Source organism: Capra hircus, chromosome 15, assembly GCF_001704415.2.
Source record: "Capra hircus breed San Clemente chromosome 15, ASM170441v1, whole genome shotgun sequence".
Lineage (NCBI taxonomy): Eukaryota > Metazoa > Chordata > Mammalia > Artiodactyla > Bovidae > Capra > Capra hircus.
Window position 1 is genome coordinate 60,284,944 of NC_030822.1, and position 19,751 is coordinate 60,304,694.

At 41.9% G+C, this 19,751-nt stretch overlaps 1 protein-coding gene across 3 annotated transcripts in view; it reads left to right on the forward strand.

Moving 5' to 3' along the window:
• The window catches only part of PPP2R1B (protein phosphatase 2 scaffold subunit Abeta), a 35,215-nt gene continuing 16,091 nt past the window's right edge, over positions 628-19,751 (forward strand). For 2 of the 3 annotated variants that reach the window (XM_018059802.1, XM_018059800.1), the window contains exons 1-11: positions 659-801; positions 1,667-1,757; positions 2,162-2,262; positions 5,410-5,642; positions 5,931-6,078; positions 10,533-10,688; positions 11,346-11,460; positions 11,885-11,955; positions 12,307-12,441; positions 13,165-13,338; positions 16,285-16,345. In XM_018059802.1, coding sequence (XP_017915291.1) covers positions 688-801; positions 1,667-1,757; positions 2,162-2,262; positions 5,410-5,642; positions 5,931-6,078; positions 10,533-10,688; positions 11,346-11,460; positions 11,885-11,955; positions 12,307-12,441; positions 13,165-13,338; positions 16,285-16,345 — 1,399 coding nt within the window. In that variant the 5' untranslated portion in view covers positions 659-687. Of the gene's footprint in view, positions 802-1,666; positions 1,758-2,161; positions 2,263-5,409; positions 5,643-5,930; positions 6,079-10,532; positions 10,689-11,345; positions 11,461-11,884; positions 11,956-12,306; positions 12,442-13,164; positions 13,339-16,284; positions 16,346-19,751 lie in introns of all 3 variants that reach the window. The other variant, XM_018059799.1, reaches the window with a different exon arrangement.

Genomic DNA, 19,751 nt, shown 5'->3' on the forward strand with positions numbered 1-19,751 from the left:
CCAGTACCAAACTGAAAAGAAACACAACAACAAGAGAGCAGCATGTTTTTAACAGCTTGCATGGAGAAAGCGGAAAAAATATTGACTGGGGAGTTTGGATAGCACTGTTCATTTTCTCTCACCGCCCGCGGTATTTGTCTTACGGAGCAGAAGCCAGATACAATTCTGGCGCACAGGCCGGAGGAAGGGGCGGAGGGGTTCTGTGGAAGCTTGTGGAAGCCTGAGGCTATAGCGGGGGAAATTAGGGCTGGAGACCCAGATGGCTCCGGGCCAGGATGAAGTCGGGGGAGGGAGGCGCTAAGTCTTTTTTCCTCCTGGCCTCGAGCATCCTCTTGGTCCCCTGAGTCCTAAGAGGGCACAGCACACGTCACTCAGGTAGGTTTCCGACGCCTTCAGATCAGCACGAGCAGGATGAATCCCTGCCCCTATTTCTTTCTCCTGGGAAAAGGACACGGGGGCTCCTTTCGCCTTCTAAGCCCATCTGTGTTTTGGAGTTCAGACCTACAGCTCCGGAAAAGGGGACCGGGCGGGGGTCCCCACCTGCTCTGCAGGTACTCAGTTCCCGGACTCCGGCTCCCGCCGAGCTCCGGCCTTAGCCCCGCCTATCAGGGCGCGGGGCGGGGCCAGGGCGCGGGGCGGGGCCAGGGCGCGCAGCGGGCGGCGGTAACCCGGCGGAGGAGGAAGAACATGGCGGGTGCGGCGGGGCCTGCCACCGGCTCGGGGGCCGCCGGCGGAGATGGAGACGATTCGCTCTACCCCATCGCGGTCTTAATCGACGAGCTTCGCAATGAGGACGTGCAGGTATTGGAGTCGCGCCCGGCAGCGGACGCGGGCTTGGCTGGGCGGGTGGTAGGGAAGGGGGCCAGCCGGCCCCCGAGGTTGGGGGAGGCCCGGGGATTGAAAGCCGGGACTCTGAGCGGAAACTTGACGGGGAGGAGAGACACATGAGGGACCCGTGAGGACCCGGCGGCCCCGGAGCCTGCCCCGCACGCCTTGTTCTGACCCGCTGAGGCGGCGGCCCGGCGTCCCACCTGGTCCTGGGTGCTTGTGGGGGAACCGGCTTGCCGCCCGGGCTCCCTTTCTGGGCCTGACGGTGAGGACGCCGCGTCCAGCCCGGGGCTGGCAGCGCCCGTAGCGGGGCGAGCGGGAGGCGGGCGGCGCGGGGCCGCGAGGGGCTGCGGGACGCCGAGGCGCCCTGTGAAATGCAGGGAATGACTGCCTTCCTCGCGGCCTGCTGGAAACTGGCCCGGCTTGAGTGGAAATTAGAAATTAGGTGGGGTGGCTAAAGTAACCGAGGCGGGATGTCAGCTCTGATGGAACTTTTCTTTGAAAAGCCTGGGGTGGTACTCAGCCATCTCACCTGCTTTACCACTGCTACAGTTCTCTCTTAAAAATTGTGTCGCTTTTCCAGATACTGTATTTTCTTTCATTTCTTTAATGGGCCCCTTCTCAGAGGATTTCTCCTGAGAAATCTTAACTTTAGCTAAAGAAGGCGTGTTCCCTTGTTTTTGAGGTTCCTCATAGAATAGTGTAAATTAAAGGTTTTTTTTTTCTCTTCTTATCTGTATGCCATTACCTCACCTGTTTGCAGCTACTCTCTTTTGGTCTAAATCACAAGTGCTTCTTTACTTCATTCTTGTTTCTACCTTTTTTTTTTTTTTTAAAGCTCCGTCTCAATAGTATTAAGAAATTATCAACAATTGCTCTAGCGCTTGGAGTAGAAAGGACACGAACTGAACTGCTGCCATTTCTTACAGGTATGTGACTCTTTGAGGAAAGGCCTGGGCATTTCTGTTTTCCAATGGCTTTCGAAACTTGGACTGTTTCGAATTTGTTGCCCATAGCATTAGTAAGTACTAAACTGAGCCTGTTGTTTCTACTGTGAAGAAACAGGGCAGAGCATACATTGTAATGTTGTGGCCGGACATATTCAGATATTAACTATTTAGCTAATAGAAAAGTAATTGATGTGCAATTATGAATTTCTAGTTCCTTCTGTAAAACAAATCCATGAAGACTCTTGATTGAGAAGGAGGAAAAGGCTGTTAGGATGGCGGCAGATCGTCTACTTACATATGGAGTTTCTTCCTAGTTTTGTATGAGTGTCCAGCTTTGGGCCAGCTATCCTTGTTGATGAGTACTGGGTTCTTGTCATTTCCAGATACAATTTATGATGAAGATGAGGTACTGTTAGCTCTTGCTGAGCAGCTGGGAAATTTCACTGGCCTGGTGGGAGGTCCTGACTTTGCCCACTGTTTGCTGGTGAGTATATTCTGCCTGCTCTCCTTCTAGAACTTTTGCAGTATAAATAGTACATTGTTTGGTGATAGGCACAGTGCAGCATTTTTTTATGCAGATCTTTTTAGGGATAGTCACAGTGTTAGCTATTGAGAGAACAAATAATGTAGGCATTTTGGACTCAACCTTTCTTATTTTTTCTGGTTGTGAATGTGGGAACTTTCTCTTTTCTGACTTGTTACTTTAGCAGTTAGGAGAAAAAGGACTGGATTGTTTCTGTTCATGATTTTTTTCCCTCTTATGGTGGAAATCTTGATTCTCATCTAACAATGCTGTGGCTTTGGAAATGTTTATTAGTTTTGTCTTTAATTTTAAGTGTAACTTTTGATTCTGACTTCCTCTGTGAATTTCATTTGAGAACCTTCTATTTCAGTCACTGAAGTTACAATGTTCATGTTAAAGATGAGCATTGGGCGTGTGGGAGTGTAATAAGGCCTCTGTCCTTTTGTGTCAACAAGTAATTACTGTGTGTTAGATGGAAAAATTTGAAGCACATAAAAGAGAAAGGGATTAACCCAGGGTGATAGGGGAAGATCTCTTTGGGAGAGAATGTCTGAACTAGGGTGTGAAAGATGACTAGGAATTTGACAGCTGCGCAGGATGATGGGGTTGTATGCTTCAAGGCTTCAATATGGGCGGTTTTATATTGCTGACTCTCATGACTTCTGTCTTTACCTCTGACCTTTCCATGGAGCTCCAGATTTAGATATATGTAGAAAGATATAAATATATGTGTTATATATATCTGCTATGGTTTTTCTACTTGGGTGTCAAACAGGCATTTCAAATTTAGTATGTCTAAAACAGAATGCAGTTTTTTCCCCAAAATGTATCCTAATTAGTTGTCCCATTGCAGTAAATGGCATCACCATCTACCCAGTTAGTTGCACAGCCAAAACCTGGAAGACATTCTTGAATCCGTTTCCCCTCACTTCCCACATCAAATCGTCAGTCCCCCCTGTAGATTCTGCATGTATTGCAAATCAGTTCTCTTTATTCCATCTCTACTACCACTTAGCTCATCTTTCCACTGGTCTTTCCTCTAGATTATTGCAGTAATCTAGTTGCTTTCCACTCATGCCTTCTGCCCCACCACTCCAGTTCACTCTTCACCCAGAGATGGATCACTCACTCCCTTCCATGGTTCTTAGAAAATTCATAATTTCTACCTTAGTTTGAACCTTAGTTTATAAAATTTGCCCCTATGAGCCTATCTCATATCATATTCCCTCTTAATAACCTCATTCCATTCACAATAATCTTCCTTCTGTTCTTTGAATATACCAAGCTTACTGCCCTGGATAGTCCCTATAATAACATGTGTTTTTGAGCTTCCTGTGACTGGCTCCTTATCATTTAGATGCCAGCTTTAATGCGTCTCAGCAATGCCTTCCCTGACCTCTCAACCTGAAATTTCTTCCCCACTCATCCCTTACCACATCATCCTTGTTTTTACCCCCTCTTTGACTGTACCACATAGTTTGTGGGATCTTAGTTCCCCAACCAGGGGTTGAACCCTGGTCCTCAGCAGTGAAAGCACAGAGTCCTAACCATTGGGCCACCAAGGAATTCCCCCTGTTCTCTTTACAGAGCATTCAACACCATCTAGTTATTGCCCTGATGAGTTGTTATCTTTCTCCATTAGAATATAAAACTGTATTCAATGTCCTGTGATAAAATGATAATGGAAAAGAATATATATGTATAACTGAATCAATTTGCTGTACAGCAGAAATTAACATTGTAAGACCACTGTACTTGAATAAAGTGAATCTTTAAAAAATTAAGAAAAGTCAAAAGACACCCCCCCTCCTAAAAGTAAACTAGCGCAAAGAAGTCATGGCCTTATTTATTCCCTCTCCTCAGTGCTAGAATTTAAAAGTAATTATCATTTTAAAAGAAAGAGTTTAGGAGCCTTAGAAGTGTGAAACTGGTTGATTGCAGTATAAAGTGTTGGTGCTAGAGTAGGCAGAAGTGGTGGTCCCAGGGCTGTGGGAAAAGGTCATGGAGAAGTAGGCCAAGTTTCAATCAAGAGACAGGAGCTTGCTCTTCCGTAGTAGTGATAGAGATCATCAATGATACTGCATGAGAGGAGGTCAGAGAAGGCAGTGGACAGAACATGAAAGTCCTTTGCTTTTAAGAAAACAGTATCTTTTCAGAGGGCTTCTGAAATTTCCGTTAGGAAAGCTGAGTACCTTGTATCAAATAATTTTTGAAATGTATTATGTAGACTCCCTTGTTTCCTTTGACTCATAATTCTGTTTCACTCTCCTGGTCAGTTCTACATGTGGCTTTTGTCTTTAACATTGGCACTTCATGCTCTATCCTGAATCTGCCCGGACCGAGTGCAAACCCAGAAGAGCAGCAGTTCAGAGAATCTGCCCTCTGTACTTTTCCCTGGTCTGTGCCCTGCTCACTCACTGATCCTAGTCAGGGCCAACCCCTTTGGTCTCTACTGTTTCTAAAGCTACAGGCAAGGTTTCCTACTGTCTCTGTACCTTTAACTTAATTGTTCTTTCATAACGTCCCACTCTGTGTCTGGCTCATGGAAAAATTCTGGGTGTATTTTGAGGAAAGTAATTTTGCACTCAGCCTTTAATAGTTTGGAAAAGTCAGTGGTGTGGAGTGAATTGACAGAGGTAGCTTCCACCTCCAGGAATGGTAGAATGATACTCCAGACGCCGTGGACTCGGTGTCCTGATGCGGGGTCCTCCTGTAATTGTGGTGCCCAGTGGTGGTCATGTTTCTGCGCTCACTCTTGAGGAAGTACACATGGTTCTGTCGAATTTGGCTACACAGCCTTTAAATTGAGTGATTCAGTTCACAGTGATATTAATATCGTGTCAGGTCTCTTCCACCATGTCATTCATAGACACCATCTGGGAATTGCCATCTGGGACAGGAAACCTTGGCTCTCCTTCAGAAATCGTGTCTTCAGGTTGGACACAGCATATGCCATCACCGTGTGAAGTGAGAGTAACTGTTTGGTGTGATGTAGCTAACATTCTGGTTGCTTGTCCCACCTCCTTTCAGTCACTTTAAAAGATGATAATCTGTATCTAACCTGATTGAGTAAGTTTTCTCTCTGGTTTTCCATTTTGGTCTATCCAGCCTCCTCTGGAAAGCCTGGCAACTGTGGAAGAGACTGTGGTTCGAGACAAGGCTGTGGAGTCCCTGAGGCAGATCTCGCAGGAGCACACGCCAGTGGCTCTGGAGGCTCACTTCGTACCTCTGGTGAAACGCTTAGCGAGTGGGGATTGGTTCACCTCTCGCACATCCGCATGTGGTTTGTTCAGCGTTTGCTATCCCAGGGCTTCCATTGCTGTCAAAGGAGAAATTAGACAGTAAGATATGGTATTTTTTAGTTATTTGGGGTTATTGGGAGCTCACAGCTGACAGGGTACACAGTACCTGTTACCAGTGAGTGGCTGGTATCAGGGAGTCAGATCGATGACAACAGTTACCAGTGTCCAGGTGAAGGTACCAGTGGGTTTTCCTTTGTTACTTCTGTGAGTAGAAGTCTAATGCCTGATGTTTGTAGGAGAAAACCTCTGAAATTCCTGTGTGTGTTGGGGGGATGCTTAATCAGTGGCATGCAACAGAAAATACCTTCATTATTTTATTTGCTGCAGGTACTTCCGTTCCTTGTGCTCAGATGACACACCAATGGTACGCCGTGCTGCTGCTTCCAAATTGGGTGAATTTGCAAAAGTTTTGGAATTAGACAGTGTGAAGAGTGAAATCGTTCCTTTGTTTACTAATCTAGCTTCAGATGAACAGGTAGGTTAACTCTTAGTAATTAAAGTACACAGATATGCGCTTACATTTGAAGAATTTCTTTGGATGTTTTGGTTCTCATGTTAGGATCATTCTTTTTCAGAATTATTACTTCTGGCCTGGCTAAAGTTTAAGATTACCCATCCCAGTGTCCTTATAGTTCTTTCTTAGCCAAACCGTGATTTTCTTTTCCATTTAGCAGCTGTTGAAGGGGAGTTGAGGAATTGGGAGCCATAATTAGGAAGGAAGACCAAAGCCACATTAAAGAGTAGCTATACCTTTGGGTACTGCAGGCTGAGTTATTGTGAGACAGTAATGTTTCCTGGAATTTTGGCATTCAGGTAAACAAGCATAGCATGTATTGGGAAGGCTCTTTGACCCTCTGCATCCTCTCTATGAGTGTATAGGATAACTTTGTATGAGGGCAGTTATAAATCCAAGAATCTCCATCTCATCAGTGTAGAAATTAGCAATAATAATGGGTTTCTCTGGTGACTCAGTGCTAGTAAAGAATCCATCTGCCAATTCAGGAGACGCGGGTTCAATCCTTGGTTTGGGAAGATCCTCTGGAGAAGGAAATGGCAACCCCCTTCAGTGTTCATTCTTGCCTGGGAAATCTCACTGGAGAGGAGACTGGCAGGCTATAGTCCATGGGGTGGCAAAAGAGTCAGACATGACTTAGCGACTAAATAACAACAAAAAGCAATAATAATACACTAGTAAGCACCCAAATGAATCTTTTTCAGCCTGTTTTAAGTGGTTTACATATGTGAAGTAATTCAGCCCTTACAACAGCCCCATGAGGTCATTACTTCCATTTTACATATTTGGAAACAGGCACAGGAAATTGGAGCAAGTTGCTCATGGTTGCATAGTGAGCAATGTTGGAGTGCAGACTTGAGTCTAGGCAGCTTAGCTCCAGAGTTGTGACCTTCATTGCCGAGCTGTAGTGCTCTTCTGTATGGTGCTTTGGAGAATCAGCCCCCTGAGTTCCTGGACGCTAGAAGAACAGTTTACCTAGTTTTGCCCTCAGATCACTGTATGTGTACAGGATCCAGAGCAGCAGATATGTACCTTGAGTCTCATGTTCAGATTCTAGATCTGAAGATGATAAATCTTTCAAAATAATTTTTTAAATTTGTTAAAATAATATATACAAAGCAGTACAAAGTGAATATGCATCTTAAGTAATACAAGGCATGTTATCCTGTACCTTTCGTCTGTGAAAGGATACAGAGCTTTGATAGCCATTATCTAGGAAGCCCAGCATGATCTGCCTCCAAGACACACTCCCCTCCCAGTTCCTACTCCCTACCCCCTTAAGACTGTAACACTGTATCTTGATTTTTGTGGTAACCACCTCCTTACTTTTCTTTGCATTTTTACTATTCATAAAGTATGGTTTAAAACAACACCATCTAACAGAAATACAGGGTAAGCTACCTGTTAATTTTAAGTTTCACAGTAGCCATAGTTTAAAAAGTGAAAAGCAGGTTAAATTGATTTCAATAATGTATTTTATTAACCCAGTATATCCAGAGTAACTGCCACTAGAATGTGTGGCGCTAGTTGCGTTTCAGGCGCTCAGAAGTAGGGAGTAAGTAGGGTAATGGTTGTCACACTGGAGAGCACAGGTGTAGACTCCTTATTTGATATTTTGTTGATTACATTTCCCATGGTATAACTCAATGTTTTCTTTTGTCCTGCAAAATTGGTAGTTGAATCTAGAGTGGAGATTTGTGAATTTTTTCTGTAAAGGGCCCCATAGTAAATATTTGAGGCTTTGTGGACCAGACAGTCTCTGTTGTAACTACAGAGCTCTGCTGTTGTGTGTCACACACTGTCATATGCAGACTAACGGGCATGGTGCTGTTCCGGGAAAATTTTACTTACAGAAACTAGCTGCTTTCCATATTTGGCCAGTATTTGCCTCGGCCCTGATCTAGAGGCTTAATGAGAGCTGATTTGATATTTTGGGGGCAGTAAGATCACTTTGTTAGATGGAGGCTGCTTTTCATCAAGAGGCATGTCTCGTTGTGGTATTAACAGCAATGGATGCTGAAAGAATTATTTGTTTAGTTGTAACGTGTGTGTGTGTGTTCACTGTGACCACTGATAGAATTGCTGCTCCTTTCTTAGTCATTCACTGAGAAAGTATTTATTGAGAACATTCTATGAATCAGGCACTATTCTTCATGCTGGCTTCCAGTGTTAACTGAGGGACCGTGCTGTTGTGTCCTTTATATTTTAATGAAAGAAAGCACAATAAACAGATAAAATATTAGGGATCAAAACGATGATGGAGAGACTTCCCTGGTGGCTGGGAACCTGCCTTGTAATGCAGGGGACATAGATTTGATCCTTGGTTAAGGAACTAAGATCCAACATGCTTGGATCAGCTGTGGAGCAGCTAAGCCTTCCTGCCACAACTGCTATGCCCTTGTGCTACAACTAGAGAGTTGGTGCGCTGTATCAAAAGATCCTACATGTTGCAGCTAAGACCCCAGTGCAGCCAAATAAACGTAAAAACTGATGGGAATTGGATAGGGTACCATAGTGGTGGGGTGGGAATATAAGCATTCTTTTAGACTGGCCAGTCAGAGAACGGCCAGGAAGAGGTGCCATAAACTGAAACTTGAACAGAAAAATGCTGGCGACGCCCTTTCCACGTGTGTCAGAGCTCTAGGAAAAGAGAATTCCAAGAGGAGAGGACATTCAGTGTATGTAAAGATCATGTGCTTGGAGCATAGTGGGTGAAAAGGACTCTGATAAGAATTTGGATAAGATAATCGGCTACCCACTCCAGTATTCTGTCCTGGAGAATCCCATGGACTGTACAGTCTGTGGGGTTGCAAAGAGTTGGACACGACTGAGCGACTTTCACTTTTCAATCAGGGCCCAGATTGTGGGGGACCTTTAAACAGTGTGTTGAGTTTGGGTTTTCTTTTCTAGGTGTAATGAGAACACACCAAGATTTTAATCAGGGATGTAATTTGATGTAACTTAAAATTTTAAAAGATTGTTCTGGCTTGTAGGTGGAAAACTAAATTGTAAGGTGAGGGGTGAGAATAGAAACATGAAGACAAGTTAGGCGACTTTTACAATAATCCTGACAAGAGACAGTGGTAAACTAGGGTGGCATGGTGAAGATGGAAAGAATCTGGTGATCGGTTTGGAGGTGGTCAGTAGAACTGTGATTGAGTTGGAAGAAGGGAAGAGGCATCAAGATTTCTTGATTTTACTTGAGAAATTGGGTGGATACTGCTGTCACTGCTAAGATGGAGAAGATTCTGGGAGGAGTAGCAGATACAGGGAAGAAAATCGGGAGTTGTGGGAGAAGAGTAGTTGATTAGTTGAAAAAGTATTGATGGGTGTGTGTATTTACATCGATGAAAGTAGCTCCTTGATTCAGCATAGTTTTTGGAATCTAAAAATAGCTGTATGACCAGTACCAAAGATAAAGTTTTGCCTTTTTTAGCCTGTTCATTTAGATAGGGTAGTGAGTATCTTGGGCATGTAGTAGGTTATTGTTGATCTATAATTTTTAAAATGTATAATATTTTGGAAAGCTGGAGGCACTGTTGCCTCTTGTGTGCTTGCGTGTGCACAGATACACACGTATAAGTATGTTACATACTTTTACAGTTTTTGACGTTTCATCTGGGGGCTCAGATGTTTATGTATTTCCACTTCCTACTAATATATTTATGATTCCCCAATCTATAGTCTCAATTCCTGATTTTTCATTGATCTATCTATTTGTATATTACTACTTTTACAAAGGATATATAGATACTAGGTTGGTACTTGGCAGGTTACATTTGGGAAATTGAGTTCATTAATCCCTTAACTTTCTAATTTTTTCTGCTGGGTTTTCTAGGGTTGGCTATCTCAAAAGTTATTCTGTCCTTGATCATCGACATTTAAATTTAATGTTTTTTAAAAATTACTTAAAATTTTTGTTTTTCTGTGTATTTTTCCGAGTCATTATCTCATGCCTAAACTTGAATTATTGCCATCCTAAACTGAGTGTTTTGAAAACTGAGCTTCCTAAGTAACTCCCTTACCCTTATCCCCTTTCTCTTCCTCTGTTCTGATCTTCTATAAACAACTGGTACAAGCATGGTTTTCATTTTTAATGCTCAGCTTCCTAGAGTGAGGATTTAGAGACATCATTAAAATGTTCTTTTTTCACATAATCTTTACATTTTTATTTCATTTTCCTTACTAAAAATTCTGTGTTCTAACCAACGTCGTTAACTTTGCTGTTCACTCAGAGAACAGTCATTTCTGCCTTGCCATTTCAGGCAAAGGGAACAGCTATTTCAAGACATAAAGACATGAACTGCTTATAATGTGGTTTTTTTTTTTAAGGACACCCAAGCACTACCACAACCACACACTGCCTCATGGCTCTCAGTAAATACTGTCTAACAGAAAGGAATTTTGTTCATTAGGATTCAGTGCGCCTGCTAGCTGTGGAAGCCTGTGTCAGTATTGCCCAGTTACTGTCTCAGGATGACATTGAGGCTTTGGTGATGCCTACACTTCGACAAGCAGCAGAAGATAAATCTTGGCGAGTTCGCTATATGGTAGCTGACAAATTTTCAGAGGTAAAGTAGTGCACTGACATTTTTTAAGTACTAAAAGGAAGAAAACCCTCAGAAACCCACAGATTTGCTGTCATAACCAAAAGTTTCTGAATTGGAAGTGCTTGAGGCAAAAATACACATAGACCTTCCTGGACTAATGATAGGGTTATGTCCTGAGAAACCCACTGCAGTTGAAAGTGCATTTATTGGACCTAACCTGCTGAACGGCATAGCTTAGCCTTGCCTACTTTAAACTTTTAAAGGATACTTACATTAGCCTACAGTTGGGCAGAATACTGTAACAGAAAACCTGTTTTATAATAAAATGTGGAATAGCTCACGTAATTTATTCAATACTGGTACTTAAAGTGAAAAACAGAGTGGTTTTAAGTGTATCGGTTGTTCCCCCTTGTGATTCCACGGCTGACGGGAAACTCTGGCCTCCCCACTCTGCCCAGCATCACAGGGGGTAGTGCTACATAGCCCAGGAAAGGATCAAAATTCAAAACGTGAAATTTTGTTTCTAGTCAACGTGTATTGCTTTCACAACATCCTAAAGTTGAAGAATCTTAAGTTGAACGATCATAAGTTGGGGACTGTCTATACTTGATGATTGCACTGTGCTTGTTAAGTTATTTTGATTAGAGTGCATTAAAACCTGTACAAATTCTTTTATAGCTCCAGAAAGCTGTGGGTCCCAAAATCACCCTAAATGACCTCATCCCCGCCTTTCAGAACCTACTCAAAGACTGTGAAGCTGAAGTCCGAGCAGCTGCTGCCCATAAAGTAAAAGGTTAAGGTGTCAGTTTATGTTGTAACTAGATCACTTTGGTGCATTTTTTTATGTCAGTGAATTTTGTATTTTTTTTTTTTTTTTTGGTTTTACAGATTATGTTTTCAGAAAAATAGTGATGATTTTAATGTGTTGAGATGTTAACATTGTCACATAAAGCTACTCCCTTATTTATTTAAAACCAAATAGCTTCTGTTTAAAAAAAAAGTATCCAATCCAGATTGGATTGGTGTGGTACACAGTGGCATATAGATTGACCAAAAGGTGCATTTAAAAGCAGCCATTTTTCTTCCTTGGAACTTATTTGCTTAAACATATGATTTGATTTAACTTGAAACTTGATAAATCTGGTTAAATTTCTTCATTTGGCTCCTTGTAAATGGCTCTACATAAGCATTTTTTTTTTTCTCTTTGTATATTTTAGAACTTTGTGAGAACTTGCCTATGGAAGGTAGAGAGACCATGATTATGAATCAAATTCTGCCTTATATAAAGGTAAACCTAACTTTAGTTTATTTTTTGTTTCACTTTGCCCTGTGTGAAGGTAAACCTGACCTCAATTTTTGTTTGTATTACCTTAAAGCTCTTTGAATTTAAACGTGGACCAGGGATGAATGGGACAGTTATATTAATGTGTGACACTGTTATTTATTACTTATTAATATTTTGTAAGTACAAAATGCTCTTTTTTGCATAGGTTTATTTTATCTGACAGGTGTTCTGAGGAAACTATTGACTAATCAGTATTGAAGGAGCACTATCTTTTAAAATTCCTTGAGAAGTCATTTGGAAGTTTCTGTTGTCTTGCAAAAAAACTAAAGGCTTTTAATTTTGACTTTATTCTAGGAATTAGTGTCTGATACAAATCAACATGTCAAGTCGGCTCTAGCTTCTGTAATTATGGGGTTGTCTACCATTTTAGGCAAAGAGAATACCATTGAACATCTTCTACCTCTCTTTTTAGCTCAGTTAAGGGATGAGGTGAGTCTGGCTGTAAATTTTGTTGTCCTTTGATAGTCGGTGATTTGGTTTGGTTTTTGTTTGGGGTGTCACTGAAAAAGTAACTTATTTTAAACCATTGATGGCATTTGGGCATGGAGTTACAAGTTCCTGAGAAAATGGGCCACTGATACAGACATAAAAATGGCTGTCCATCTGCTCTGCCTAATTCCTGATTATATTCACTGTTTTTTTCTTATCTTTAAACTTAATGAATCTTTATTTGAAAAGTTTCATTTAAATTTAGATATAATATTATAAAAATTATCTTGTTTGCCAGGCGTGATCATCAGTGCTTTGCATATGTTATTATTATGTGTAATTTTCACAGCAATCTTATTTTTGAGGGTTGGTCTTACTATTATTCCCATTTTACAGATGAAGAAGGTGAGGCACAGACGTAAAATAAGCCACCTGAAGTTTCAGCTGGGGTCGATATGGAATTTGAATACATGTAATTTGATTTCATAGCTTATGTGCTCTTTACATTTTATAGATTTTTCACTGAGAGTTTTAAGTCAATTAAATTGTGCAGTTTTAATTATTTGTGTACTCAGTATTCAGTATTTCTTCCAAGACAATAGTTTTTTCATCCAAGTCAACACTTTCTCATTTTAAAATGTATTTGGTCATCATGGTGGTAGAGAATATTGATCAGAGAACTTGATCTTTATATGTGCTCTTTTGGGTCTTGTGTATTTGCAGTGTCCTGAAGTTCGTTTGAACATCATCTCCAATTTGGACTGTGTAAATGAAGTGATTGGGATCCGGCAGCTCTCCCAGTCACTCCTCCCTGCCATAGTGGAGCTGGCTGAAGATGCCAAATGGAGGGTCCGGCTGGCCATCATCGAGTATATGCCACTGTTGGCGGGCCAGCTGGTGAGTGTGGGCGCTCTTGTGAGCTGAAGGATAGCATCGCATAGTGGAGCAGACTCCCCAGGGCCAGCAGGAGGCCCACGTGGCTCTTGCGGTTATGTTCATTTAGAGGCATGAGAAAGTATGGTCTCTGTCAGTTGCCTGTAGAGTGGTTTTCATTTTCATCAGTGCATTTGCATCTAACAAAAATGTATCATAAAAACACATTTCACCTCCCCACCATCTGAAGCCACAGAAGAATATATAATTTCTTGGTATATGTCACAGATTTTGTGATACTTAATGACTCTGTGGCTTAAGGAATATTTATCTGAGAAGAAAGGGGAGTATGGTTTCGAGATTTGACTTTTGCTCAGGGAAGCTTCCCTCTCTGCCTGTACTCTGAGCAAATGTCTCTGGTTACCACTTTTCTTGCATTCTGGTTAAAGGGAGTTGAGGACTCCCCGTATGAAAAAGGAGTGTTGAAGTTTGTAATGCTAACTGGCCAGAGTTTGTATTATCACATTATCTGTTACTGTTTGAGATTTATGAATAGTTTTATTGAAAACAAGTTAATTAAAATTTCAGTGCTGGGTTTTATAGCCACATCCTTTCCTTTCTCTTATAGCAGGTACCCTAGTCAGTTCTGAGTTTAGTGTGATGTGCCCTCATCATGGTGGCTGCACTTTACTATTAACTGTTAAAATCCAGATCAGGAGATAGACAGCTGATCTCTTTTTGGGCAGGGCTGTGTTCAGTGTTTTATTTCCAGGGCCTCCCATGGTGCCTGGCATTAATCAGGCACTTAACATTTGTTGATTGTTGAGAGAAATGAATACTTGACTAGTTTTTGAGAAAGCTCACAATGTGTCAGTTTATAGCCAGTATTACTGCACTTTGTTTCGCCTCTTTCACTTTTATTCCTTTCATATCATAGCATATGAGATTTATTTTTTCTTTTCTTGGACTACTGAATTTGTGTTGTTATTTTGGTGTACTTAGTTTATGAAATTTGTGCATGTCTGTGGGATCATGTTTTATAAAACTTGAAGTGTCCCATTCTCCATAATAGATGCCAGAGAGAGCAGTGTACTGGTTTCCCCACTGTCTGAAAGTAGAGCATCCCTAAGAGCGCTTTTGCAAGCTTAAGATGGTGTAAAGCAAAGAAGCAGTTACCTTAGGACACATCCTGCTAACAGATACATGAAATAGATCTAGAGAAAGCACAGATGCCCACAGACACAGTTTGGAGCAGTGGCGGCCTGATGCTGAAATGAGATGTTGAGTGTAGTGCTCAGGGAAGGAGCTTGGCTGTGCCACGCTTGCTGCTGTCTGTCTCAGGGTTCATTGGCTTCTTGCAAAATGAACACTGAACACTGTTTTCACTTTTTTTCATTAAAGGAGAAATCCAATTTAGATTTCTTTCAGTTAGTGAAGACATGTACTCTTTTACAGCTCTTTTGTAAAAGTGAAGTGATATAAAGTGAACTTTCAAAAAGTAGAGGATACCTAATGGGGTCAGACAAAGTCATCTGGTCAGTTTTCTCCCCCACTGTTGTTGCTCTTCAGTTGCTAAGTCGTGTCCGACTCTCTGTGGCCACGGACTGCAGCACGCCAGGCTCCCTTGTCCTCCACTGTCTCCCAGAGTTGCTCTGCCATTCCCAAGTACTGAGTGTCATCTTCTGTTCTTAAGTGTTGGCTGTCATGACTCAGAGTGGAAAGCAGCAGTGGTTAACTGGTTTGCTGAAGGTTGAAGTAACTGTCTAGAGGGGAGGGTGAATTTCAGTACCGTTTCTTTTAACCTCTGTTCCTTGGAAACAGACACTTGGTGACTTTGCTTCGTGCTTGCCTAGCAGGGGTGGCATGCATCAGTCAGAAGCGTTTTGTTATACAGCTTCAACATCTGTTAGTATTATGTATTTTATTCTTTAAAAAAAAATCCATAAAGACTTTCATTTCAGGTAGTCAATTTATAAAATTCCTTCAAGACTTTATGTATGGCCTGATTTATGGACCATAGTGAGTAAATATAAGGCTAAACCACAAGAATCAGGAAATTAAAGTTAATTAGGACTCAGAGAAATCCATGACCTGAAATGAAAAATAAATCTTTGAGAGCAGACATGGTAATCCAAGTATATGCTAAAGCCTGTTCATAACCTGTTATTATGAAGCCATTTTATTATATTTTGAAAGCACTTGTGTAACATTTCTTTATTTAAAATATATGGTCACTGGTCAGAAACTTCTTAGGTTCCAAAGAAGCTGAAGAGTGTGAACATGTAGGCATCAAGAGAGAGGTGTGGGAAAAGCCATCTCCCACACGATGTGAAGTCCACGGTGCTGGGTCTGTGTAAACCAGCTTAAGGAGCTCGTTCACGGCCTGTGCTGGTTTGGCCACCGGTGATGGGGAGAACTGGGATGGGTCTGCCTCACCTGTAGTCCTGTGTCTGCTTATTCTCTCTCTGCTTTCTCCCGTGGATCGCGGGGTGCTCTCTGTAATTGGGGAGGAGTCTGTTTCTTGATGTCAAGTTCTTTGAGGATTTATTAAGATATTAACAACAACAAAAAAAAAGATATTAACCAAAAAGGGAAAAATTTGAGAATTATTAGTATTTCTGACTGGTATTTTCCTGACGGTTCATTTTCACAGATATTCCGTGGAGATCTTTTGGCAGACTGTCCATTCTGCATTCTTTCTGCAGTGTAGTGGTTCCAGGCCACTCTCTTCTCTCCCACTTAGCAGTCCCTGGGCCATCTCATTTACCTTTTCTTTATGATTTCTATCCAATAAAGTAGTTTTATAGATTGTAAATCAGACCTTATGGTATTTTTTCTGGCTGGTCCATGAATTCAGCTTATTTGGAAATAAGTGATTTTTTAGCTTTCAGGTCATTTTGGTGTAATATAATTAGACCTTGATTTTTAAACTTTGGAGACGTGTATTAATGGAATCTTCTGTATCCATAGGGTGTGGAATTCTTTGATGAAAAGCTGAATTCTTTATGTATGGCCTGGCTTGTGGACCATGGTAAGTAAATAAGTTAATGGGAGTCCTGTGTTTTTGCAAACATCCCATTTTGTTTGTGTATTTCCTTTTCAGAAAGGAACCCTAGTCTGACCATATTTTGTTTTACCAGTGTAGGGATGAAGACAGTCTTCCATTAAAGTCTAATTAGCTTGTTCTGATCAAAAGTTTGACATTTCTGTTTTCTACCAATTTTTCTATCTTAAACTTTATTTTCTTCATTGAACAATCTCTTTGTTCTATTTCTCATGCTTTCCCTCACATTATTTTTAAACTTTCTCTTTCATGCATGTACTCATTCCTTTCTTACCCAGAGGTCTTCTGTTCCACCATCTTTTGCCATCTTTGTGTCTTCAGCCACTGTAGACTGAGTTGGACAGGGATTGGAATCAGAAGAGAGACCTGGGGGAAGAAATGGCTCGTGGGCTCCTTTGAGGTGTCATAGAGAAGCAGGTGTGCAGTGGTGCAGCACAGGTGTCAGGGCATGGAAGGAAGATATTGCATGTCACCTGGGATAGAGAGGGCCCCAGTTTCTGGTTTGGGTGAGAGGCTCGCTGTCTTTTCTGTGCATTTATAGCATAACTCATTTCAGCAATCAGAGAATCTTTTTCCTCTAGTGCCACATACTGTGTTACAGAAAAAAAGCTGAAACTGCTGCTTATCAAAAGACACAGTTGATGTTTTATATAAAACTACTTTATGTGTTCACTTGTTAGCAGTTGACTTTTGAACAAGGTTTCAGGTCTGGATGTCTGTGCTTGTCTGCTGGGCAGCGATGGGTCGGAGAGGGCCTCTCTGTACCAGTGAGGTCCAGTGTTAGCCTCCTGTCCAGACCTGGCAGCTTCCATGTGGTCTGAGATCTGTGCAGATGAGGGCCCTGAGGACTTACAATGTCTTGTGAGCTTTGGTTCCATATTTTGGTGATTATGATGGGTATCTTGCTTCAGTTCCACAGCACCTTAGTATATACTTTAGCGTATCTCTGAGGGTGTCTCTGAGACCCTCCTTTGGGAGTAGTGGGGATATTATGTCTGCTTGTGCAGTTAGGTGGTTTTAAGGGTCAAAACAAACAAACGAAAAGAAAAAACCCAGCTCTCCTGAGTGATTTAAAAGAATACCTCCAGCTTAAGCACAGGACTTGGCGTAGTGGGTGTTAAATAACTGTGCTGAACTGAAGCTGAATCAGTGGACAGAAATACTAACGTCCCGGATGAAGCATCACACATTGCAAGATGTCAATCCTTGCCAAACTGATTTTTTTGAAGAAAGTGAAAGTGAAGTTGCTCAGTCGCGTCCGACTCTTTGCGACTCCATGGACTGTAGCCTACTAGGCTCCTCCGTCCATGGAATTTTCCAGGCAAGACTATTGGAGTGGGTTGCCAGTTGGATCATATGGTTAAAAAAGTGAAGAGGAGAGGTGCAAAAAATGTAAATTTCTTAAAGACATGTAAATGTAGATAATCTCATTGTTTTCAAACTAGATTGCAAAGATTTTATTTCTCTTTTTCTTGTCCTCTAAAGTTGTCTCTGTATGGCTTCATTTTTTTTCTTCTTAAATGAAACTAAGGTTTGATGAAATCATGGGAAAGATAGTCTTCTCTTTCTAGAAATAAAGTGTTCATATTATTTCTGATAAATATTAATGTTAGTGAGTCCCAGCAGATTGGTCCATACTTTCTTTGAAAGCTAGTATTCTACACTTAATTTTGAGATACTTTTAAAATCCTGTTGTTCCACAAATAATTGAATTCCTGACATCTTTTCTATATAGAATTCACCCGTCAATGCAGGTTAATTAATGCTTTCTTGTTTCTCTGATTTTTTGTCTTCTGGTTTAGGAGCAGAAGAGACCCTTGTGTCTTTTTCTGCAGCAGCATACTTAAGTGGCCTTTGCAAGCATTCTTTGAACCAATGAAATGTCAGCTCTGAAATTGTTCGAGGTTTTGTTTTTGCATTTTAGATAACTGCCATGTAGTGATCAGTGACCTGTTCAATTTTTAGAAACTTTTTTTGCTTATTAAAGTACTAAGAGGATATTGTGAAAAAGTACAGAGAACTAGAAGCAAGATGGTATCACTTACCCTCTTTTCCCATGGTTGAGTGGATAGTGTTGATCAGAGAGAGGAATTTAGAAGGGGAGTTTATTTTTTACACGAGGAAGGAAAAAGTACCAAAGTTAGAAATACACCACATACACACCACATATAGAGTGTTTTAGAAATTCAGAGGAACACCAGCCAGACCTTGAGGGGAGAGGGAAGAAGAAGGAGGGAGAGAGACAAATCAAGCAGAGAGGAGAGGCAGAACCGTGGAGTGGTTTGTTTGCATTCTTTTCACAGCAAAACTGAGAGGAGCCAAGAACATAGTAGGCGTCTGGCCAAGCGGAGTTGAGTGCAGTTAAGGTCTGGGTCAAGGCCGAGCGCTAGTCTCTGGTTACTCTGGCAATGAGATCCCTTCCCTATGGCAATGGCATTAGGATGAGAAGAATCTCAAGCAAATAAACAACGAGGGGAGAAGACACAGATGGGAAGAAGTTGGTGGGGTCGGTGTGCTCAAAACAAAGACTGCTGGTGAAGGGAGGGAGCTTTTGTTAGAGTGGAACAGGTGACTTGAGCGTGTTCCTTCGAGAGTGCTGCTGAATATCCCTGCCAGGCTGCTTCCCCCACCCTCCGGTCAGGTTGCACGCTGCTAATCTAGCCCCTTGGCTCAGGTGTCTGGCCTGTGCTCACCAGTGGCGTCGCCTGAGAGGCTCTGTGGCCTGGGAAGAACCGGCCGTTTCCTGGCTGGGAGCCTTGTGTCAGTCCTCCGGGCTCAGAGCTGTGGCCTGGGTGCCTGTCGCTCCCAGCTGTCAGCCGGGAGCGTTGGGCGCCCCTGGAGGGAGGAGTAGAAGAAGGAGTCGGCACTGACCTTTCACTTGTTACCTAAGGCCAAACTTTGAGTGTATTGGGCGTGTAAGATGAAGCGTTGCCGTACCTGTCTTTGTTGGCTGTTGTATGTAGTAACTAGTTGTTGAGAAGATGTGGCTCAGGCCTTTATTTAGATTTATGATGTCTTTGCTAAATGACCTTGTAGGGAATTACGATATTAAAGCAGGCACGTATATTCACAGAAGGCGTTTGACGTGTTACCTCAACAGAAACGTTTTTAAGGGGAGAAAAGGCAAGTCAGTCTCAAGTTTTTATTTGCTGTTGTGTAGACGATGACAGTGGCCTCTGACTAGCCTCCTTGCTGCTGTTCTCAGCTGTTCTTGCTGCTGCTGAAATAATCTTGCTAAAATACCACATTGGTCATAGGGCCACATCTTTGCTTTAAAAACCCGCCATTGGTTTCCTTACAGTCTAAATTTAGCTTTCATGAAGCTCGGTCTGACTCCACCCTAACTGTTCAACCTTACAGTCTCACAGATTCC